Source organism: Lissotriton vulgaris, chromosome 8, assembly GCF_964263255.1.
Source record: "Lissotriton vulgaris chromosome 8, aLisVul1.2, whole genome shotgun sequence".
Lineage (NCBI taxonomy): Eukaryota > Metazoa > Chordata > Amphibia > Caudata > Salamandridae > Lissotriton > Lissotriton vulgaris.
Window position 1 is genome coordinate 832,138,254 of NC_141696.1, and position 26,121 is coordinate 832,164,374.

The following is a 26,121-nucleotide window of genomic DNA, read 5'->3' on the forward strand; positions in this document are numbered from 1 at the left end:
CAAGCTTTTAAATGAAATGTGTCTAAACGTGTATGCAAAAAATAAATAATAATATAAAATGCAGTGGGAACAAACCGTGTACAAAAACTATACAATACATACAGTGTGACACACAAACAGAAGATAAACTGCACGTGCATACGACCTTTATTCTGTTCTTTCGTACAGCATATCTCTTACAGTATTATTTTATTCTACTCTTTTTACTGTATGCATTATATTTTGCAACCAGTTTTACAATTGTAGCAGTTCATTTCTTATGCCTGAGAAAGAAGACTGTTCAATAAAACCTTTTATTGAAAACGCCCGTCTATCTATTTCTCTGCACCTCTGGTGAAAAGAAGCATGCACGATTGACTTAGTAAAATATCTATCCATTGTTTCCACGACTCTGAAGATCAGTTTCTTGGGAAACAAAGTTGTCATGCTTATGCGGTTGACAGAAACTAAATACCTTCTTGTGAATTCAAGAAAGTTTCTAGTGACCTCTGAGCTAGCTGGCACTCACAATGAAGTCTAATATATTCGACAGAGACCTAGTCGACCTAAGTCCTACGTCACATCTATAGGATATATTATTCCAATGCGCAGAGTCTATTGGGAATATAAGAACTACACTACATGGCGCCCAACGTTTGGTAAGGCACTAATTTAACGCTAGATTATAGAATAACTTGGTCGTGCTTTTCACAGAGACCCCATTATCCTGTAAAATATTCCAATAGACGTCTGGAGTGGGTTAAAGGATAAAATATCCACCTTAAACTGAGTAGGAGGAAAAATCCTATTTTTTTTGTTTTTTGTTTTGTTCATCGTTGAAGGATACAGTGTTCCAAAATATTGTGCACCTTATCTTTATTTCCTTGAAACTTGCTCTGCAAGGACATTTAACAAAATGTCAAATAGTGACGAAGAAAACAGTAGAGATACAGTAAATGCAAACCAACCAGGTTTTGACGTTACAGGTTTCCGACATGACGACACCTGATGCTCTAAACATCCCGGAGAATGTGCAGAAAACCATAGCTATAAAGCATATAGAAAATGGCCTATCAGCAAGAGGTGGTAGGGTAAATTTTCATCATAGAGGCACATGAATATCGGCAGACAGAGGTATTCTATTCAAGGATTACCTTTCCACAAGCAAATCCAACAACACATGTGTTCCACTTCTATAAGATAGAGGAACACCCAGCGGAATATGTTCCTTTCAAGGATATTGAAATTCCACTAACTTACCAAGAGTATCAGCTCTGGTTTAAAGGCGCCCTACAACATCAAAATCACATTACCAGGCTTGGTCCACTAGGTAGACCAGGATCAACATGGCCGGTACTAGCCAGCTATACACCACATCCTGCCATTGAACAAATGACAGGTCCAGAGCTATTAGCTCAGCTAAAACAATTATTAAAATCCATAGACAGTTAGTACAATATGTCATGCGGACGTTAACAGTCCAACCTGCTATAAGGATTCCACAGCACACCCCTCATCAGGGGAACACAAACAAAATTACACCACAGACTATACAATGAGTCATCTGTAAATTACCCACAAAAAGGGAACAAATTCCATTCTGGTTAGCTCAAGAAATTACTCATATTGAGGCAGTATTTCCCAATAGTACACCTCATGAGAAAAACAGGATTCTAACAATCTGTTTACCAATGGGGATCGCACCACATCTAGAGGACTGTGACACTTGGGGTACAGTCTTTGCTGCAATCTACACAAAAACACATGGTGTACCGTCTATGGCGGTGATACCAGATGTCCTGAAACAGATTAAAAATGAATACGGGCCAGAGCCTGCTTTAAATCTCGGTATGAAGTTACTGAAGGATTTCAAACAGGTCTCAGCTATAATATTAGCTAATATTAAAGGTGAAGCAGCATCAGTGGCAATCCACCAAAAACTAAAAGAACTTGATATAACTTAGCAACCATATGAACTGGCCAGAATAATAGAAAAATCCTATGAAGAACTAGGAAGGGATAGTTTGGGAGGGAAACGAGTAAAACCTGAACTAACAGAAAATCCTGACAAGGTTTTTTATTAAAAAATACTCTCACTACTCCTAAAAAGAAGTGGGAAATTACTAGACAGACACTTCCTAAAGAGAAGTGTTCTCAATCAAGAGGTAGATCACCTCAAAAGGAGCCCTCTGAAAAGAGGTATAACCTCAGAAACAGGGCTAACTTGAGAAAGCTTGAAAAATATCAAGATACTGATACACGTTCCTCTCGTACCTTTCAGACTTCCTCGCAGAAATCCAAAAGAAGAGGACGATCAGAACACAAGGAAGAAGGCGTGAAGTCCAAAGACGATCAACACGTTCCGAAAAATAAGAAAACTCAATTCACCAAAAAGAAGGTAGCAAGCCTTAAAATCAGACATGCCGAGGATCTTGAGGACACAACTCAAGAACGAGGAGTGGGCTCAGACAATGCTGGACAGCGCAGCAGAGGTTACCATACCTCGCAAGATCCTGAAGGATCATCTGGAGATAGTGGACCTGAATGAAGGCATTCAGGTTGAAACTGCGGATACCAGGGTTAGTGTACCACATAAGTTATACGAAGTAACACTCCGAGTAGAGGGAGATATAACTAGGAAAATAAAAACACTCTTTTGAGAAAAACTATTTAAGGGTTATGACATCCTTCTGGCTGAAAAAGACTAGCCACCTGAATTTGTCGGGAAATGCCCACATGGCGAAGATATCATTATGCCAGCCTTCTCAAATCATATTCCTATTCATAAAAAATGTCACCTATGCCAGAAAATGGGCTGTGGCCGAGGCTTCAGCATTATATAAAAATCATGTGGGATGTGATGAGGATTCACCTCACCACAAGATCAAGTTAAAAAATCAACCAACTGCTCAGAAGCTCAGAAGCAGTATCCAGTTAAACAAGAATCTAAAAAGCAGGCCAGGGAGATCCTAGATCAACTTGAATACCAAGGGGTTTATTGAAAAATGCACCTCGTCCATGAACAATCCTTTGTTTCCTGTCTCCAAACCAGACAATACATATCGTCTAGTTTGGAACTACAGACATAGAAACTCCTGTTGCAAAACCTTTGCAGTACAAAATGCACACAGTGCAGCACTGATGAATAACATTGTGCGCAACCTCAACGTCCTATGCTTGGGATACGAACTTTCAAGTGAAGGCAAAAGCCTGGCAGCAAACTTTCTAGAAAAATGTGGGCTGCTCCAACCTCCAAAAATGCTGACAAACATACAGTCAGTTCTAGGATTTCTGAATTTCGGAAGAACTTACATTCTAAATGAAGCAGAAAGGGTTAAACCTCTCTACGAATTAATCAAACCTGATTTCAAACCTACTAATTGGACTCAAAAACACAGAGAAATGTTGCGTTCAGTGCAAAAAGACATGTTGGCAACAATACATTTACAGACATGCGTAAACAAACGCAACCTTGTAATCCGAATCATCCCAGGGAGATGCGGATTCACATACCTAACCTTTAATGAAGGTGAAAAGGTACCAATAGCTTACAAATCACACTTGTACACACAAGCTGAAATGAAATTCACTTCAACAGAAAACATTCTGACAGCGGTTCAAACTGCGGTAGCAAAAGAGAGAGCACTCGCACAGGGTAAACGCATTAAAGTCGTTACTCATGTTCCTGCCTTAGAGGCAGTGACAAAAGCAAGCATTCCAAATGCAAAAGCTCTACAACCGAGATTGATACAATGGCTTAATTCTCTTGCTGCAACAAACGTTACGTTGAATACGTTTTTGACCCTTACTTGAAGACACAAGAATTTCTCCAATACGAACAAGAATGTCCTCTGCCCATCTGAAATTCTGGGTCTAGAACATTACGGATGTATAATATATACAGACGGATCAGCGCAACCCGCAATTGGGGGTAAACAAGCTTATAGTGCTGCGTGTGCGATTGTTAAAGGTCGCTGGCATGATGGTAAATTCAGACCTATTATCACAAAAACTCAATCTCTCGGAGACTGTACAGCTCAGCAAACTGAACTACAGGCTTTCAAGATGGCGCTTGAAAATACTGATCGCGAGTTCCCCACACTCATAGTGTGCGATTCGCATTACTGCGTCCAGTCTTACAATGAATACCTGCAGAACTGGGTTCAAAATGGTTTTAAAGACGTAAAAGGTGGCTCAATCAAGTATAAAATGCTTTGGGAACAAGTAGTTCTTTTACAGAAAGAACTACAAAAGACTCACGTGATCCATACACTGAGTCATCAGCGTGATGGCATTTACGTCAAAGGGGATTCATTGGCTGATGAAGCTGCGAAGGCAGCTGTTCAAACGGCTTCCGTAGCAGCAATCACTCGTTCAAAAACGAAAATAGACAGCAAAATAATGCAAGCTGTCACTGCTTCAGTAAAAGACAGTGGTAAAACACTACCAAAAGGCTTTCCACTCAAGTACTCCTATATAACTGATGCAAATAATGTTCCTTTTGCTCGAATCCCTGGAGTGGGGGATAGAGTAATCCCAAACATGGAACATAGATTAGGACTAATTTTAGCAGCACACAAAGGGCTTGCCTCTGCACATGCAGGGGTTTCTGCCACAGTTTTATTATGAAAACAACAATACTGGTGGCCGCGCATGAGGAAAGAAAACAGAAATTATGTTTTGGAATGTGAAATCTGCCAAAAGATGAAAGCATCAACAGTGAAACGCCCGGCGCAGACGCCCCTTATGATTTCAGATAAACCATTAGCATGGGTTTACCTGGATCACTGCGGTCCCCTTCAAAGGGATGGTAACTATAAATACAACATAGTCACAGTGGATTCTTGCTCAAGATTCATTTGGATGTGGCTTCAGCGATCGGCTGACGCCCAAACTGTTATAAAAGATTTGCGAGTCTTTTGGCACATACGCAATCGGCACGCTACATTCTGACCAGGGTCCTGCTTTTAGCTCTCAGGCTTACAAGGAGGCAATGGCCAGCTTGGGCGTTGCATTGCGGTACTCAAGTCCATTCCATCCTGAGGGAAATTCGGTTGTGGAAAAATAAACGTGACATAAAGCAATCTATAACAGCTAGGGTATTAGGTTCTGGCGACGGGTGCGTTAAACATCTAATAGGTGTCCAAAGTAGTCTTAATAACCTGCCAAGAAATTCTCTGGTTAGAATTACTCCATATGAAATCCTTTTTGGTACTATAATGATGGTTGAAGACCTCGATCGTCATACTTCAGTGGTGGAACAAAAACTATTTGATATCAAGGAATGTTTGTCTGTTTTACAGGACTTAAATGAAACAAGAAGAAGTCTAAGCGACACCATACAGAAGCCAACGACCTCTGAAGAAAAAACCCTTGTCCCAACAAGACCTGTCTGGATTCCAAAGAATGGGGATCTGGTTCAAACTGAAAAACTCTTTCCTTTGAAGAATCTGCAGTGAGAAAAGAAGGACTATGCAACAAAGCCATGGAACGTGTGGCTGTTGAAACCCAAATAATAGTTCGTCAAGAAACTCCCATCTACAACGATGTAGCATCTGACTACACTAATATGACAAGGGAACAAGCAGCTCCAGCAATTTCAAATGATTTGGATGCAATATCAACTAATGACAGAACTGCCTCTAGATATTTCATCCACTTTGATATGTTTTCTGAGGATCCTAGTGAACCTGAAACGATGCCAGCAAACAAGACTTTCAAGAAACAAGTAACATAATTTTTTCACCAGCTTACAAATACATATCTGGTTTCACCATGGGTTACATTTTGGATTGTGTTAGGTGTACTTTTTCACCTACTATGGCTCATTCTTGTTTTAAGTTTGGGAAAGCTGATAGATGGAAAATATAGTAAAATGGACATAGCAAGTAAGAACATCAACTTGCTCCTGAAACCACACAAATCATCTCATCGTGAACAAAGAGACCTGTCATCAGTGAACATCACAGCCGTTCCTCTACCTGGTGGTATAGCTTGGGATAGAACAGATTATGACATTCATGGCCCTGTTGAGCTGCTGAAGATTCCACATCAATCTAAGGTTTCCTTGAGTGATTTTGTTTCAACAAGTACATTTTCTGATGATTGGGACTTTGAGACTGTTACTAACATGATGGCAGACTTAGAAATGTTGGCCAAATTTGCAAGATATGAATACTTAGAAGGTTCATCAAATTATGAAGAAATGAATTGTTTTAATCATTTTGGTCATCATTATTTGCACAAATCTACAAAAGCAAAAAAAGTTTTAACTTATAATCAATGGGAGCATTGTCCAACACCTCCAAAAGGTAGCTCTAAAACATTCTATAGAAAATATCCATACTTTACAGGTTTTAATGTCACAAATACAGAAATCTTTTACTTTAAAAATGTAAATAAGACAGGTATGAAAAGTATGTTAACAAATACTAAACACATTTATTCTGTGGCCTTTTGTGCTCAAGTGTCCACATTAGGCTTTGACTTTGGAAAGACAACATTGAGACAAAAACTGTTTGGGGCACAAAAGACTGGCAGGTACAAGGTCTAGAAGCATTTTTCAGAGCCTGCATCATCCCAGAACAAATGCTGTTCTTAAATGAAACTGTTCAACAGACATCTTGTCTTGGCCTGGCTAAGATAAAAGATTTAAACAAACCGTCCATACCTAAGCCCACACCTGATAGTAATAAAACTACAGATGAGGAGGTAGACGTGAATTATATTTTACAACAAAACAGAAGTAATCCTGAATGGAGAAAATGGTTAATATGGCCCACAGACACAAATAACTGTCAAGGTAGATTCCTGAACAAGACACAAGGGTAACTAGGCCAGATCCAAGAAATGTCCAGAGACAACATCCAGGGATAATAACATCTTACAGTGTAGGAAAACTGTACCTTGAATGGGTACAAAAATCCACACTCCCAGATATAAAACAACACTTAACTTTATTAAAGATGGCATTGACTTGCGAGAATTCTTACTTGGACCTCGCAAACCACATCATAAACGTTTCATATACGCCGGTATTTACGCTGCTTACAATGAAGCATGGAAAGTCACGCAAATGGAAACTGCAGAACGAATAAGAGAAATTGATCGTATTAATTTAGAGAAAGCTCTCTCTGTAATTGACAATGGGTTAACAACTCTGTCTTCCAGAATTTGTTCTTTGGACAACATCGTATCCTCTGCCATAAACATAATGGAACAGGACCTGCTAATGTTACAACATGGCCAGTCTCAATTACGTTCTAGAATGCTACTAGGGTGGACGTTACAAAATCTTTGTTCTGGCTATGAGCCCTGGCATCTAATCAACACCATGTCATTATTTACTGTATTTAACCTTACAGATAAACAAATCTCTTTGGCACAGAGGGGAGCAGACTATATGGTGCTGAGCATAGAAAAACTAGAGAGATTACCATTAACCTTTTCTGAGAAACCATCCTTTGAATGGATAATACATGGCACCATCAAGATACCAGTGACGATTTTCCAGTTTCAATATTGCTTAAAACACATACCAGCAGGCCTGTATGAAAGGTTGGGTAAGGAGTACATAAAATCGACCTGGGATTTACTATACACACACAAATGTTGCAGTGGGGGAAAGGAGGTATTTCTTAGTGGTAAAAACTGTAGATTTGTGTCAAGGCATTCATTTACATGGAGCCTGTGATGGTTCTTAAAACAACTTATCATGCTACCTGCAGGGTTCCTGAGCAGCAGTGATCGATCCAATTTTTAGGCAGCTTTCCAATGGTAGCTACATAATGCTGAATGATCACAGCTGTTGTGAAATGATGCCAGGGACAGCCTATCTGGTTAGTGTGTCAGGCAGGGTCACTTGTTGTAAGCAAGTATTGTTTCCAAAAACTAAGACAGATGGGGAGTCGTCACTATGGCCTTCACTGAACATCTCTTCTATACAAATTGATACTTTAAGCAGAATGAAAGCCATTCTTTTACAAAAAACTGTGCAACTGACCTCGTCCAAAGAGACATATGATCTGCAAGTTTCACGGTCCTCTGCAGAGATACATGCATTATTATCAACAAACTGCCCCATACATTTTGCAGAAATGTTAGTTCATATCTTAAACATGTCTGATACCAGCGGTATCAACTTTTTCTGGACTGTTAGCACCCTTTGAAGCATTCCTGGGCATTTTTCCTAACTCCATGCATTCTGTGTTCGGCGGCCTGCCTCTCATCTTGGGACTCGTACCGGGGATACTATTTTTATTTCTTCTGCTTTGTTATGGCAAGTCCAGTCACCAGCATTACCCAAATTACCATGGAGAATGTTCTTCTGGCAATACAGTATCGCGAAATAATAACACAGATCCTTGGCTTGGCTCGTTTGAGAGATCTGAATACCACATGGATCCTGTCATTCAGACCAATCTGGCACGATTGCATCTTACCTGTTCTACGATACCTGCTTTGTGGAGAGGAATGCGTGTTAGATATCTGTCTAACACTTCCATCGGTATTGCAAACGGATGTTGACGCTTTACTGGGTCGGGTATTGTATTGCCCCCAACGGCTACCAATCCTGATGACGGCATTCATTGAGATCTCACCGGCAATTCCAGCTGAAGGTGTGATACGCGGACCAACAGGCACACAGGTACCATCTACTACAAACATTGCTAATGCGACTGACGCTGATGGCGATGCTTCTCATCTGTGTACAAGTGCCAAAGAAAGCCGACCCTCCAGCAGACGCACTGAGAGAGACGCTGTATTTTCTCCTGCCGAGAAATCCAGCTCCAGTGTTTCCAAGCTACCCTTGAGGGTTGTTGGGAAATCGAGTCCTGAGATTGACCTTCTTCATTCTAAACCAAGGTACGGAGCTGATTAGACCCGAAGGGAAATCTTGGATAGATTCTTGGCAAAGGAATACCAAATTTATGCTACACCTCACTTACTTCTTACCTCGTACTAAGCTTAGGTTAGGTACCTCGGGGTAGGCGTATTTTAGAAGCACCAGTTGAGTAGTTTTCAGCCTTTGTTTTTTATGTATGTATTTATCTATATATCTTACAGTATTATTTTATTCTACTCTATTTACTGTATGCATTATATTTTGCAACCAGTTTTACGATTGTAGCAGTTCATTTCTTATGCTTGAGAAATAAGACTGTTCAATAAAACCTTTTATTGAAAACGCCCGTCTATCTATTTCTCTGCACCTCTGGTAAAATGAAGCATGCACGATTGACTAGGTAAAATATCTATAGTTTCCACGACTCTGAAGATCAGTTTAATCTTTTGAAACAAAGTTGTCATGTTTATGCGGTTGTCAGAAACTAAATCCCTTCTTGTGAATTCGAGAAAGTTTCTAATGACCTCTGAGCTAGCTGGCATTCGCAATTAAGTCTAATATATATTCGATAGAGACCTAGTCGACCTAAGTCCTACGTCACATCTATAGGATATATTATTCCAATGCGCAGAGCCTATTGAGTTATAGGAACTACACTACAGTACCTTACACCACTTTGTTGAAATGCCTATCTGCCCCATTACCAGCTGGATAATATATTTTGACATAGTTCTGTGTTTAATGCCATTCCTATTTAGGAATTATTTAAAAATATCCATTGTAAATTGAAACCATTGTCAATTACCAAGATTTTAGAAAGACTTTCTCTTAAAAATATAATGTCTCAAAACTGAACAACTGCTTTGGAATCAGCCCTTGCCGCTGCTTCAATCTCTGACAATTTGGAAACATTCATTACATTAAGGATATATTTTGACTCAACCTTCTCCATGAGAGGACCCATTATTTCCACACCATCTCTTTCTCAGGGTATGCTGTGACTGTTAATAGGGCTACAGGGTGGATTACAAATGATTCTAGATGTATCTGACTCTGACCTTCCTCTTAATCATTACATCCAACCCAGGCTACCAGTTTACATTTTATCCTTCTCTTTGTTTTTCAAATGCCAAGAAGGCCCCAGTGACACATGTTTAGAAGTGTATCTCACAGACCCATCCTTCCAGATAGTAAATAATATTGTCTAAGATAATTACTGTAAACAGCACTCTACTTAGAATAATTATAGACTCTTTGCATTTAAAGGAATTGTATGCCTAATACTTTATTGCTGAACATGAAACTGCAATTTATGATATTGATCCTGATTACGGGCATGATTTAGATCTTGGTGGATGTGTTACTCCGTCACAGCAGTGACTGATATTCCGTCCACTGAAATATAAATCCAATAGGATATAAAGGGATTTATATTTTGGCGGAAGGGATAGCCATCACCGTTGTGACGGAGCATCCCGTCCTTTAAGCTCTAAATCAGGCCCTCAGTCTTGATGAGTACAGTTTTATAGGAATAGTTGTCATGTTTCACTCTAGGTTAAAGGGCCAATGGATTGTTCAAGGCAGTGATGTGTGTACTTTCAGTTTAATACACAATGCGTCCAGTTATCAAAGTCACTTTTGTGCAGTGTGTCCATTAAGAGTTCTTTATCAGTCTTGTCGATTTCACTGAAAAAATATTATTTAAAAGCCAATTTTAACACTTTATTGGATGAACTTTTTGTATTTAACATCTTATCCCACTTTTGTAATGCAGGGCATCACAATTGGACCGCTTGTTAAATATCTCAACGTTAAAAAGACTAGCAAAAAACAGTCGGTTAATGAAGAAATTCACATTCGGGTATGTGACTTCTGTGAATTTGTCAAAAGCTTTTGCTTATTTTATGTAGTGTCAATGTTTATAGTCAAAGTTTTATCATCAAAATGAACGGAAATGATATGCATATGTGAAATATGCTAACAGTCAAAATGTGTCAGAATAAAACTGACAATCTAAAAAGTATCTCAGTAGCAAAAGTATAAAATGTCTGTGCACACATTGGTTTTGCTTTACATCTGTGACTTATTCCCACATGTTCTACCTTAATTTAAAAAAGTTAAAATCTATCTTGATAGAACATTTAACTCTATGAAATTGACTTACAAAATAAATCAAAACTATGTTCAAATATTTTCAGCTCAAGTTGTAAGTGTAAAAGCAAACCGCATTAGCAATATGCAGTTGCAATTATGGGTCAGATTCACAAAAAAGTTACATACTTGAGCAAACAAACTTTTTAAAGCTATTCCTGGAAAGTCAAGTGCCTTGTTTGTGCAGAACCATTTCCCCAAAATAGAATGGTGCACTGTGAGAAACCCAGCTGTGTAGGTTGCCAGGCAATTGGTGGGTGTCTCACACACTTCCAGTACCCTCACAAAATCTCAGCCCCACCCAGAAGCTTGAAGCAAGTGCCCACCTGTTCATGTGCACCTACACTCCTCTCTTGGAGACACAGAGATATATTTATCCCAGCTGGGAGCTCTGGTGAGGGTGTGTCTCTACTTCAGACAGCTCCAGGATCAACTTTTAGTGTTGTTTGGGTGCCCATTTCTGTCTGGTGATACGTAAAAAAAATACAGGGTCTTATTTACAGGCTGCTTGCGCCACTTTTGCATCACTTTTCCCATGTTAAAAGTGACGCAAAAGTGGTGCAAGGGGCTTGTAAATCTACCCAACACATTTTAGCACTGGAGTCATATGGGATGCGTAGGCGGCCCTCTTTTTCTGCCATGTATCAGTTTTTTAATCTTTTGATGCAACCTCTCACCCTCCTCTGTTAGAACACAGCACACTTTACTGCTGGGATAGTACAGCAGTGCTAGAGACACGTGCTCTCACTACCTCTCCTGTCTCTTGGCACTCTGGGACGTATTTACAAGCCTTCACCACCTTTGGTGCATCACTTTTTTAAAGATTCGGTGGCGCAGTGTCATTTTCCTTACTTACAAGGTGGTGCTAGAGACATGTACTCTTACAACTTCTCCTGTCTCTTGGCACTCTGGGACATATTTGCAAGCCTTCACCACTACCTGAGCATCAGTTTTTTGATGCTCTGGTTGCTGTGGGTATTCCACCGCAACACCCATTGCTTTTTGATGATGCCCCAGATTTACAAGGCTGAGGCAGTTCTAAAAAATGAACGCAGTGGAATACCTGGAATTAGAATGGCGATACGAGGAGAAATTATAATTGTTTTCCTTGCTTTTTTTCTTTTCATGTGTGCTGCCATCTGTAGAACACATAAAAGGTGCTAATTGGCATTATTGATTGTTTATGTGCAGGAAGGTGTGCCTTCCTGCACATGAACAATCGTCCCTGCAGCACAGGCACCCTTGTGGGGAGCAAAAGAAGAGCATAGTCTGCACTCCTTGGGCTCGTGCACCAAACGCCCCTTTCAGCACTTGAATCTCAGCTACACATCAAAACTTATTCAATAACTCATCTTGCAGTCATTGTTAACTGTGCGCAGGTGTCAGGCTGAGTCTGACAATAGTCTCTCACACTCACCCTGCACTTGTGCCCATGCATGTTAATATGTGCTAACAGGCAATCTGCACAAAGCTCCTTTTCCTACATATCCTCAGTACACTTTTGTATCATAGCAAAGCAGTGCTGCTGTGCAATGAAACTCCAGTTTCTTTCTGGAGGAACATCTTCCCCAATGCCCCATGCAGGGTGGAAATAGGAACCCAAAGCAGGTCTGGCCCTGGGAGGCTGGAAACGCTTGCTTGTTGCTTTTTGCTACTGGTGCCGATATTGCAGTACCGCTGTAAAACCGGTCCCCAGCAATAAAACCGGAACCCATCACTGTAAAACCGACCCCCACCGATCCAGCCTCCCGCTGAAATGCCCGATGGGTGGTGCGGCCAATCTGGCCCAGGCCCATGAATTTTGGATGTATTATTTCCATCCCTTGCTGGTGGAATTCTTCATCCTTTTCTGGGTATGAAAAGATTACAATAGAGATTGTGATTACTCAAAAACTTTCATGTTTATTAGTAGTATTTGCAAACTTTCAAGACTAATCAAGCCACAACCACTTCCATCTCTTTGCAGGAGATTTACTCCTATGGTAATGTTGCACAAGGGTAAATGAATCTACGTTTGTGATTCACTTTTGCGAATGCCTTGCAGGCACAGATCTAGCCATTTGTGCCCGTATGGAATTTTATGTGTACAACTGACTTTTTCAACCGGGCCACCAATTACAGCTTTACACTGACAAAGATTTAAGAGTCCAGTGGGATATTTACTTCTCAGTGCAGCAATTCACTATGGGCCCGATGTAGGTAAATCCCATTTACCGATTTTGAAATACCGAATTTTACCGATTCGGTATTTCAAAATCGGTAAATGGGATGTAGGTCCCAACATCTGGATTTGTTACCGAATCCTTAACAATTCTTTAATTACCGATTCGGTAAATACCAAATCGGTAATGCCCATTCATTCCTATGGGCTTTGAAGCCCATAGGAATGATTAGGCATTACCGATTTGGTATTTACCGAATCGGTAATTAAAGAATTGACAAGGGTGCAGGGGGTGTCACTTTGACACCCTCTAGCACCCCCAGAACGGGCATGTGTGCAATGTGGCACACAGACATGCCCTAAGGGCACGTCTGTCTGTCACATGGCACATGTGTACATGCACAGATGTGCATGTACACAGGAATCGGTATTTTACCATGGATTTGTATTCCATGGTAAAATACCGATTCTGTAAGCCATGTGCCAATAGAAAATTGGCTACCCACATAGCATTTTCGGTAATTTTACCGAATCGGTAAATATTACCGAATCGGTAAATATTACCGATTCGGTAATTATTACCGAATCGGTACTTATTACCGATTCGGTAATAATAACGATTCGGTAAAATTACCAAATATGTGCACCTACATCTCCCTAGCCCTTTACCGATCGGAAACGGCCGAAAATCGGTATTTTCGGCCGATTCCGTTCGGTAAAGGGCTACCTACATCTGGCCCTATGAGTCTGGCTTATCATTATTCATTATTACATTTTCAGGGATTAGGGACATTGATATTTTATACAGGGTACTTGTTCAGAATAGGTTATGGATTTGTAGGTGCAGCTCTATCTTATCCCCAATTTGAATGTTGTTAGTCTGTTTTAAATTGTGGCAGACAAATCTGTGTTGTTAAGATTGCATTTATTGCCCTATGCTATCTCGGATAAAGGTCATTACAAATTTAAAATAATCCACCTTCAAATATTTAATTTTTTTTAAATGCGCCCATATGAAAACATATGTGTGTATGACTTGATTTACATTTTCTACAATTCATATACGTTTTTGATGATCTATATATAAGTAAGTATGAATTTTCCAGAGCTTGCAAATACTGGAATGTCTTAATGCTAACCAAACCTCTGAAACGGCTGCAGAAAAGTAACTAACCTACTTGACAGTGAGAGTGAAGAGCTAAGTTTTGTAAAAAGGATGAGACTCTGCTGGGATCTTAAATATAAATTCAGACCTTTCCACAATTTGCTGCCGAGATAGGAGAAGCTCCTGCCCCCCTTTCCCCTCCCCCCAACTGGATATTTTTATTTTGGGAGTAGTCACCAGATAAGAAAGAGAGGACCCTTTTACTCGCCGTGGATAGTACCAGGTAAAATGTTTCTGAAGATAAAGCGGTCCGGTGCCATGCAAGCAGTGCTTTAAATGGGCCGGTACTGACCAGTACTGACCGGTACTGAGTACCGGCACTTCCTAAATTTATCACTTTGAGTACCGGCACTTCTCTTCCTCAAAAGTAGGGTACCGGTATTCATTAAAAGGTAGGCTTGTGGCTGTGCTGGTGAGCCGGAGTGGGACATGTCACTGACAGCCAGCCGAGGTGCCGCTTCTGCAGCCCCCTCCCACCCATCAGAGCCCTAGCTGAGCTATTCAGCAGGGCTATTTTGGAAAATGTCCGGTGCTCGCCGTCATGCTGTGCTTGAAAAAGGTGGGTTGGGATTCATTTTACCTGCTAGTGTGCGCGTGTGATTTTCAAAGCGCCGCACTTCAGGTAGCGACAAGTGAAAAGTAAGTCAGTGCAGGGTAACACTTTGAACATAAATGTTATCAGACAAAAGGGCGGCGGAATCTCACACGTCCTTTCTCTTGATGTGAGTGTTAATGCCCAGACAATGCGATCGAAGAGGCCCCTGCAGCGCTAATCTGTTTTCTGCATTGAGGCGCCTACCTTCCTAACGCCAAATGCCTCCATTGGCCGGTCTGCTTCTTATATGCCAATGCTGTGGCAGGATGTTTCATTTCCTGCCTGCCAGCCGGGCCCCATAGCACCCATGAAAATCCCCTGCTGCCTGGAGTTGAAGGAGGAAGCCGGTGTTTGAGAATCAATCATCTGCTCACCTCCTCCTGTAATTGCTGTGCCCAGTAGAACCCGACTTCTGCCCAGACTCACCACCCCATCGTGAGTCTCATAGTGGGAGCAGGTGGCACAGGCAGAGACACTGCAGCAGGGCCGCTGTCTGACTCTCTGAAGAAGAGACAGGCTAGAGATCCACGCGGTGCCAGGCAGCAGCTCCTCGGTGGATCGTTCAGACAGCAGTAAAGAGATCATTTAATATTCTCCTGCTGCTGACATTTAAACTGTGTATTACAAAAATGATTAGGGCTCCAGCACGGCATAGGTCCTTGCAAATGGGCACACTAGAGTTGTCTGTGTGTGCTGAATATGCGCTACGTTTTGTCTAAACTAGCAGTTTTGCTGATTTATTAGTAGTGCAAAGCGTTTAACATCCCTGCTTGACAGTGACACTACAAAGCAGCACCCTTTATTTTCTCAGCACAGTTAAACTAGATAAATCAGAGATAACTCATGGGATTATTGTTGCCGCTGTCGAGAAGTCAGAGTTTTCTCTACTGACAGTTTGCAGTCCGACCAATAAGTAGCTTAGATGGTTAATACGCCTTCAAAAAGGCCTATTGTATTGTACTGTATTGTATGTGGATAGCTCAGTGAGTTGCTGTTTTTTTCACAGAGATCCCTTTATTATATGTGGTTTGGCCGCACCTGAAACTGAGGTTGGGGTGGAGGGTGCTGATTTTTATTGAAATTAAATAATAGCTTCAAAAGCACCTGCTGCCGAGTTTGACTTCCTTGTTGCTCAAATGAGTGCGATTTCTGATATTTGTCTATTTCCATTGACTTCATACCATGGTTATGCTCGCAAGAATGTGCCCCTCTAAGTGTTACACATCTAGTTGTTGCCTGACTCTCGTAAATCCACTGAATCTATGAAAATGTCACACATGCAATATGAAACAGCAGCTCAACTCAAATGTGTAATTTTTTAATATTTATATGATTCCCTCATTTTGCTAGTGAGAAAGTGTCACTCACATCGTTGACATGTCATTCCTTATTACAATGAAAATATGAAAATGTCACACATAGCAATCTGAAACCTTGGCAGCTCTGGGGTCCATTGTGGCCCTGTGCTGTCAACACATTCACACTATCCTCTGCATTTGCGTAAACACAGGCATCCTGGCAATCCTGTGGCAGTGGCAATTAAAAAAGCCATACTGAAGAGTTTAACATGGCTTTTAACATACCAAAATCATATGTGTGTCTGCTTATGTTTGTCTGTTTGCCTGCATTTGTAAGCCTGTTTTTTGTAAGAAAAAAATGAGAGACAAAGAATCAAGACACTCTCAGGAGGTATTTTAAAGAAAATGGGTGGCTCTTTGTGTGTACATGTCTGCTCGGCGACAAAGGTTCATAAATAACGAAGTAAGGAGGGTTGGTGAGTGAGTGGATGGGTGAATGAGTGAGCAAGGGTGGATGTGCAGATGAATGGATGGATGAGTGAATGGATGAGTGAAAGAGGGTGGATGATTGGATATAAGGGCCGACGATGGGTGGATAAGTTAAATATTGGATGGATGGATGAAAGGGTGGATGATGGATGAGTGAAAGGAGGGATTGAGTGAAAGGGTGGATGGAATGAAAGGGCGGATGGTATTAAGGAGTGAAAGGGTTAATGGATAGATGAGCGAAAGGATTGATGGGTGAGTGAAAAGGTGTATAAAGAGATGCATGAGTGAAAAGATTAATGAATAGGTTTAAGGAGGGATGGATAGGTTTGGCTATGAAGGGTGGACAGACGGAATGGTGAAAATCAACTGAATGATGGATGAAAAACTGAATAGACAACAAAATGTAAACGGTAAATGGTGAACATCAGCAGGTAAATGGTTGGATGAAAGGATGAATGGATGAATAGATAGATCGATGGAAGAGACACAAGATATCTTCTGGGGAGGGTCATGATGATTTGGTTGGTGCCATAAGAGCTTTGGTTCGAAGTGGGGGTATTTTCAGTTTCTTCCTACTCACTTGCTCAAAAATATATAGTAATGTGCGAAACAACAGCAATTAACAGTATGGCATTAAGAAGGTGCAACTATTGCAAAAAAAGTAAATGTTAACATATTATTGCATCTCTCTTTCATTTTGTGTAATGAGTTAACCTGCATGGTTTATATAACCACATTTATCATGTGTTTTGGTGTGTGCTGCAACTATTATAGAAGTCGTTAAGTATCATCATGTCCTGCCCTTAGCCCCGCCCCTAGCCCCGCCCACTCACTACACCTCTAGCGCATTTTAATGAGTACCTGCACTTATTTTTCCCCATTTAAAGCACTGCATGCAAGGCTTTGTGTATCATGCAAAGCACGTTAACTTGACCCTTTCGGACACTGGCAACCAATTCATTTCCTGAATTTTCTTAGAAACAGAGCAGAATTTGGGCAACTTTACAAGAAAACATGTCTCTGCATTTTGCAAACTTTGCAGCTTGGATTGAGAACATTTATTTGTCCCTAAATCGAGGGCATTACAGTAGTTGAACATCACAAGCATACGGTCAAACACATCCATCTTTTGCTGGCCAGTGGGAGTAAAAGAATAAAACCATTTTAAGCAGCTTGATTGTATAAAAGCAGGAAGACGTTATACGGTTTATCTCCTCTGAAAAATTCAGCTGTTGAAAATGATACCTAAGTTTTTTACCTTTACGACAGGGAGAGGTAGTGGGCCAAAATTCTAAGGTTGTTTCAAGCTGCTATATTTTTCGCTCCAGACTAATAACTTAGGGGCATATTATCAATGACCGGTGTTAAAATTATCGCCATTTTATCGGCAGGAAACTGCTGATAAAACGGAGATAATGGGCTTGATAATACGCCCTTGTTAATTCGCATAGAAGCCCATGTTCTAATGTTAACATGGGCTTCTATGGGAATTAACAAAGGCGTATTATCAAGCCCATTATCGCAGTTTTATCGGCAGTTTCCTGCCGATAAAACATCGATAATTTTAACACCGGTCCTTGATAATATGCTCCTTATTTCTTATCAATATCCCGACTACCATTTTGGGCCGGACTGGCTACTGGCAGTTTCGAATGCTGCTGAGCTGGGGGCTGATTTTGTTCATGGAGACCTGCGTGTGCAAAACGAAATTCGTTTTGCTTTAATTATTTCGAAGCACACGTAGGTCTCCATGAACGAAATCAGCCCCCACCACAGTGAACTCAGCCCCCAGTTCGGCAGCATTCCAAACTGCCCGGTAGTCAGTCCGGCCCTGCTACCATTCCACATTTTTCAAAGTCTCTTTTATTCTACAAAGATGAGAATATCTCATTATTCAAACTTATTTTAGGTTAAGAAAACATAAACTTCATAGAAATCACAAATAAACAACACAAATGTGTGCAGATGTATCAATACAAGAAACTGATTGTGAAAATATATAAGAAATACAAATAATCAGGCTGACAAACCTGGATCCACTATTGAGGGTTGTCGATTTAGGGTACTTTACAATAATTTTTACCTCACCTTTTTATTTTATTACATTTTTTCTTGTAATGTGGAGTATTAAACCGAGTGGCATTAAAATACCATAAATTACTTGAACTTATAAAGACTCTCTGAATAATATTACTTTGAATGGCTATTGTTTTAAATGATCCCTTTCGTCACAAAATTCAATAGGCACCCTGCAGAATTTACAAAACAATATGCTAGCAATGTTTCTTGACATTGGTGCATAATTGTTAAACAGAGAAGTTGTTAAATCACACGAATTGTCTTGAATCATCTGGTTTTAAAACGCTTTCTTCAGGTTTCTATAGCACTCTTTCTGTTACACGTAATACATTCCTACCCAGAATTTGAAGGTTTTAATATCCCCTATGTCATCTATGCCTTTCACGTTCCATTTACGTTTCAAAGGAATGGCGAGTATACCTCTTTGCAATTTTAATACAGAAAAATACGTGTATTTGTTTTTGGGATGAGAGCAGGCCTCTGTGCATACGCGCATAGTTCAGCTATGTTGCTGGCTCCTGAAAACACATTTACTGTATGCACTTCTGATTCAGCTTGTATCATAAGACTATCAAATAGTTTGTATAATATCGAGGGATCTTCGGAGTTGTGTCCGCACTGACAGCACTTCTTGAGAAGAGCTATTCATTTTATTGCTTCTATTTACAATTCATTGACTCATTTCACTGACAAGGTTAACATAATTGCTGGGTTTTTCCCAGATTTCCCATCAAAGTGTTTTTTATTACTAAATCAAGTGTTTTAAGGAGAAAGGATGAATCCACTCCTAAAGAGGAAGAGAGAATTATATTGGACTGCCAAACAGCACCCTAAATTGTATTTATCAACACCAATTCATGTCAACCCACTTACGTGGTCTTAAAACTTTTAAAATATAGTATCGCCTTGGATACTTGAAATCAGGCATCTTGTAGGAAACTGGGTTACTTCTTAAAGGGGGTGGAAACCTACTCAAACAAAAATCACAATTCTTGTCAATGGGGAAACACAAGCAAACCCCAAATTAATCTGTGCTCAACCCTCTGGTAGCTTGGCACAAAAGCATTCAGGCTAAGATGTAATGTGTAATGTATTGATGCAGCACTTCAAACTTCAAAGAGTAATAAAGTAAAGGTACAAAACAAGAAAAATCCCACACCAATTTCGAAAAATGGAGAAAAGTTTAATAAATGAATTTACACTTAAACGACAAAATCAAATTAGTAGAACCAGAGATAACAGTTCTAAATATTTTGGTATAAATAGTGCCTCGAAGTACGAAGTACCACCTGTGGTTACCTCGTTATGCCAGACCAGTACACAATCACAAGTTCAGGCCTACTGGGGTGGAGTGTGGGCTGGCTTAATCATGGTTGCAGAGCATTGCAAAACCCTTTGTAGAGAATGCATCGCATATCCTATGTTCTGATGATCAACAGGCTGTGAGCGAGGTCCTGTTTCAAGAATGTGTCATGCAGCAGTGGTTCTAATGAGCTACAGGCTGTGATGAAAGACCCTGCACCAAGGATATCACACACCTGTGGTTCCGATGCAGAGCTGTGAGGAGATGAATCACGCTGCACTGATTCTGCAAAAGACCACAGCTGGGCTGCCAGAGCACCTTTAGGCCATCTTCCAAGGGTCTGGGGCAGGACTAACAGCAGGCAGAGTTCAGGTGCAGGGTTCAAGGTGGTTAGAGCCTTTCCTTTGACTGAGGCTCTGATCAGGAGGCCAGCCATCTATCATACTCTGGTGGCCCTGGGTTCAAGATGCAGGTCCAGTCCCTCTCACTTAGGTATTATCAAAAAAAAGAGGTGACCCAAAAGGTACTGGACCTGGATATAATTTGTTATGAAAAACAGTGGTCCTATATCTAATATTTAAGTTAGAACAAAGCAAGTCTATAGTCATTAGTTTCTTGTTTCGAGCATTCACATCAATTGCTCACAGTATTGTATACAATCAATAGACTGAAAATGCATCAACCCAAACTCACTTGTTGGAGAATAAAAGATTTTTATTCCACCAAATTCCAACATTAACTTTGAGGTTCATTTAATTTTTGACACTTTATGGTACATATGGAATATGCTCCTAAGAACGTGCAAAACAGAGGTGCTCAAGAATTGAAAAGGGTGAGTGAAAAGAGCAAAACGTTGGTGATTATTTAAAAAAAAGGCAGAGAATTATAGATACAGACTGGTTCACTGAATCCAGTCACTTTTTTCTTGGCCACATTTAGTATTCAAACATAGTTCCTTATCACTAATGTAACAAAATACAATTCCATGTGTTGCACGTTTTCACAATTTAGGGATATGTGTGGTCCAAGAGGGGTTATGAGGGTGTCGACGTTTTGACCCGGCTTAATGCTTGGGGTGATTGGGGGCCTCAACCTGCGGGTCTTCTTCAGGACGGGAGGACAACCTCAGTACCAGTAAGGTGTCAAGCTCCTAAATATAAATAGTCATGTGTCAGGGTTGTGCAAGTATTTAAAACATTTAATGAAAAAGACTGTGCTGACAAAGCACTGTCAGAGACTCACTCCGTTGTAGATCAGGGTAGTCAGTGTAGTCGATACTTGATGCAGGGCATCGTCAGGTAACTCCAAGGGTTAATCATAAAGCTCACTGAATCCCTCAGTGGCAGCGTCCTAATCTGTGTGGGGAGGGAGTGTCATTAAAATCTAGTAGCCAGCGCGATTGAGGCTATCTGTTTCACAAATCAATAAGGGGCGTCTGCAACTTACCCCATACAGAAGGGAAGGTCCTCTTCTATTAGGAGTGCTTTTTGTAGTCACTGCCAGGGTGCAGTATTATCACCAGCTATTTATCAGGGGATTCTCTCGGGATGGCAGCGGCCTCATCTGGGGTGAGAGGAGCTGTCGTTAAAATCAAGACAATAGTGCTAAACTGGCCTAATTGGAGAGGTGTAAGGGGTGTACACTTACCCTGGCAGGGAATGTGAATTCCTCTTCTTCAAGAGGGGTCACTGCTGAAAGAAATGTCTTTGTTAGAGGAATCTAATTAAGGATGGGGGCCTCCGTTAGGCATTTGTCAAGGGCAGAGGGTCTGGAGAGGGAGGACTCTCACCTTGGGCAACGTGCGTCTTCACTCCGCGTTCAGGATCCATCAAGATCCCCGTGTAGTAGTGAGGACGTTAACCCCTTCCATGCTCAAGACGAGCTCAGCTCGTCATGAGGCACAGTTGAGCTGTGCTGATGACGAGCTGAGCTCGTCATGACACCAGCAAAATGGCAATTTCCAGCACAGGGGAAAAATAACCACAGCAGCGATGTGGTTAATATACGTCTTGCTGATGTGTGTGCATGCCGGTATCAGTCGGGAGAACGACAAGTGAAGAAATACTTCACCGGAGTCTCCGTTAGTGTGTAGAAGCTATAAGTCATGGGCAATGTCAACAGATATCAGTTAATAATACTACCTAGCAGGCAATATTCAGCATTTAACCAAGTCGATTCGGGTGCACCTCTTTAAATTGAATCGGGTTTAGGACGTCTCAAGGGACATCAGTCATCGTGGTGCATAACCGACAAAATCCTGCAATGAAGGGTACATTTCAGGCACTGTGAAGCATTTAAAATTGCAGTTAGAATGGCAATGTTAGGCATTTAAAGTTGCAGTTACAATGGCATATCGGATATAATGAGTTATAATGCATATAAGACAAATTACATACATGACTAAATTAAATTGATATCAAAACAATGAGTGCCGATATGAAGTGGCATCACAGTGAAAGTAATATTGTGTTAAGGCATTTGTATTGATGCATGTTTAGCCATATATGGATTGCCTCAGCAATTCCCATGGACTAGGTTATGTCATAATTAATCCTCAGACCAAGCCAAGGTTGCGCAGTCTGGGCACCATGATGACTGATGTCCCTTGAAACGTCCTAAACCCGTTTCAATTTAAAGAGTTGCACTGAATTAACTTGGTTAAATGCTGAATATTGCCAGCTAGGTAGTATTATTAACCGATGTCTGTTGACACTGTCCATGACTTCTAGCTTTTACACACTATCGGAGACTCCGGTGAAGTCTTTCTTCACTTGTCGTTCACCGGACTGATACCGGCGTGCACGCACGTCAGCGAGCCATATATTAACGTCCTCGCTACTACATGGGGATCTTGATTGATCCTGAACGCTGAGTGAAGACGCGTGTTGCCCCAGGTGAGAGACCTCCCTCTCCAGACCCTCTGCCCTTGACAAATACCTAACGCAGGCCCCCATCCTTAATTAGACTTCTCTAACAAAGACATTTCTTTCAGCAGTGACCCCTCTTGAAGAAGAGGAATTCACATTCCCTGTCGGGGTAGGTGTACACCCCTTACACCTCTCCAATTAGGCCAGTTTAGCACTATTGACTTGATTTTAACGGCAGCTCCTCTCACCACAGAGGAGCCGCCGCCATCCCGAGAGAATCCACTGATAAATAGCCGGTGATAATACTGAACCCTGGCAGTGACTACAAAAAACACTCGTAATAGAAGAGGACCTTCCCTTCTGTATGGGGTAAGTTGCAGACGCCCCTTATTGACTTGTGAAACAGATAGCCTCGATCGCGCTGGCTACTTGATTTTAATGACACCCCCTCCCCACACAGCTTAGGCCGCTGCCACTGAGGGATTCGGTGAGCTTCATGATTAACCCTTGGAGTTACCTGACGATGCCCTGCATCAAGTATTGACTACACTGACTGCCCTGATCTACAACGGAGTGAGTCTCTGACAGTGCTTTGCCAGCACAGTCTTTTTCATTAAATGTTTTAATTACTTGCACATCCCTGACACATCACTATTTATATTTAGGAGCTTGACACCTTACTGGTACTGAGGTTGTCCTCCCGTCCTGAAGAAGACCCGCAGGCTGAGGCCCCCAATCACCCCAAGCATTAAGCCGGGTCAAAACATTGACGCCCCCATACCCCTCTTGGACCACACCATCCCTAAATTGTGAAAACGTGCGACACATGGAATTGTATTTCGTTACATTAGTGGTAAGGAACTATGTTTGAATACTAAATGTGGCCAAGAAAAAAGTGCCTGGAATCAGTGAACCAGTCTGGATCTATAATTCTTTGCCTTTTTTTTAAAATAATTAAGTGTGGGCGGAAAATCCGTTCCGCTCGCGGATTTTGCAGATTTTTGGCAAATTCGCAATCCGTGAGATTCGCGAATTTCCCGCAAAATCCGCAGGCGGAACGGATTGGGTCAAAAGTTGAAGCTGACTTTTGTAACTATTTTAGAATGGCACCGGCAAGCTGCCAGCAAGCTGCCAGAGCAATTCTAAAATATTTACAAAAGTCAGCTTCAACAGGAAGCACTAATAGATAAAGTGAAGCAGGTGCTCGAGTTGAAGCTCAAATTCAGTTACACAAACATTAATCACCCCAAACTTGGGGTGATTAATGATTGTGTAACTTAATTTGACCTTCAACTGGAGCACCTGCTTTACTTTATCTATTAGTGCTTCCTGTTGAATCTGACTTTGTAGCTATTTTAGAATGGCGCTGGCAGCTTGCCGGCGCCATTCTAAGTGTGCCTGAGGGCAGAAGGGCACAAAGTGGGACAGAGGGAAGAAGGGGACAAAAAACAAGTGGGGCAGAGGGCAGAAGGACACAGAAACGAGTGGGGCAGAGGGCAGAAGGGGACAAAAACGAGTGGGGCAGAGGGCAGAAGAGCACAAAAACGAGTGCGACAGAGGGCAGAAACGAGTGGGGAAGAGGGCAGAAGACCACAAAAACGAGTTGGGCAGAGGGCAGAAGAGCACAAAAACGAGTGGGGCAGAGGGCAAAAGGGCACAAACACGAGTGGGGCAGAGGGCAGAAAGGCACAAAAATGAGTGGTACAGAGGGCAGAAGGGCATAAAAAACGAGAGGGTGGCAGTGATGAACCAGAGGGTGCATCACGGTCTCGCCCCCAAAAAAACAGCGAACACGCGCGAAATGCCAAAACGCCCCGCGAACACACAAAGCACCCCACGAACACGCAAAAATTTAAAAAGCCACAAATTCGCACAAATTCGCGAATTTTGCAGATCGCAAATTCGCAAATCCGCAAATTCGCGAATCGCAAATTCGCAAAATTCGCGCATGCTTAAAAACAATCCCTAACTTTTTGCTCTTTTCACTCACCCATTCTTGAGCACCTCTCTTTTGCACGTTCTTTCACATCCTCCTTATGTACCATAAAGTGTCACAAATTAAATGAACCTCAAAGTTAATGTTGGAATTTGGTGGAATTAAAATCTTTTATTCTCCAACAAGTGAGTTTGGGTTGTTGTATTTTCAGGCTATTGATTGTATACAATACTGTACAAGAAACGTATGACTATAGACTTGCTTTCCTCTCACTTAGGCAGCAGAGTAGGAGGGTAGCAGAGTAGCAGTCCTTCTTGCAGCAGAGCAGCACAGCAGTTCTTCTGAGTCTTGCAAAGGTCCAGATTAGTACTTATACTTGGGTCTGAGTGTCCAATATTTATACCTGGTGCCAGCTTTGAAGTAGGAGAAGTTTCCACATCCAAGGTGTTTGGAATTTTCTTCCTCCCTGCCCTGGCCCCAGTTATCTGGGGACACAAAAAGACTTGTATGAAACCCTTTGTGAGTGTGCTGAGTCATTGTAATGTTCATGTGGGGTGGGGGACAGCTCCAATCCTCCCATCAGGTCTGAGATGAATATCCCATCCTACCAACACCTATTTGCCATTTTTCTCACTGTCTGGGAGCAATAATAAAAAGACCAACTGCAAGCTACATCTATTCATGTGGCCCAGGATACAAGCTGCAGGCACCAACTGATTGAGACCAGAAAATGGATTCTTTCTAAAAGAGGCAATTTCAGAATTATGACTTAAAATCCAACTTTACCATTAAAGAGAGTTTTAAATTACAATTCTCTAGAGACCAAACTTGAGAACCCAATTGAAAATGATCACTTATTAAATGTAATATGGTACTCAAAGCTATCCTACGGGAGAGGTAGGTCTTAAAGTAGCCTAAACAAATATATGAGTTTTTCACCACCAGGACATGTAAACGCCCATGTTCAACTTTTTAAATAAACTGTACCTTTCCCTATGGGCTGTTTAGGGCTTACCCAAGGGGTAACTTATCTATATATTAAAAAAACAGAAGGTTTAGATCTGGCAAAAGATGTATTTTGCCGGGTCTAAAAGGCAGTTGAAAACTGCACACACTGGCTGCAATGGTAGGCCTGGGACATGTTTAAAGTCCTACTTAAGTGGGTGGCACAATGAGTGCTGCACAGCTACTAGTAACATTTAATGTACCCGCCCTGGGTACAAGTAGTATCCTTTTACTAGGGACTTACAATT

At 41.3% G+C, this 26,121-nt stretch overlaps 1 protein-coding gene across 1 annotated transcript in view; it reads left to right on the forward strand.

Annotated features, from left to right (window-relative positions):
- Positions 1–26,121, forward strand: part of SLC9A4 (solute carrier family 9 member A4) — a 669,359-nt gene that overhangs the window by 254,680 nt on the left and 388,558 nt on the right. The window contains exon 6 of the mRNA XM_086934738.1: positions 10,599–10,685. Coding sequence (XP_086790864.1) covers positions 10,599–10,685 — 87 coding nt within the window. The remainder of the gene's footprint in view (positions 1–10,598; positions 10,686–26,121) is intronic.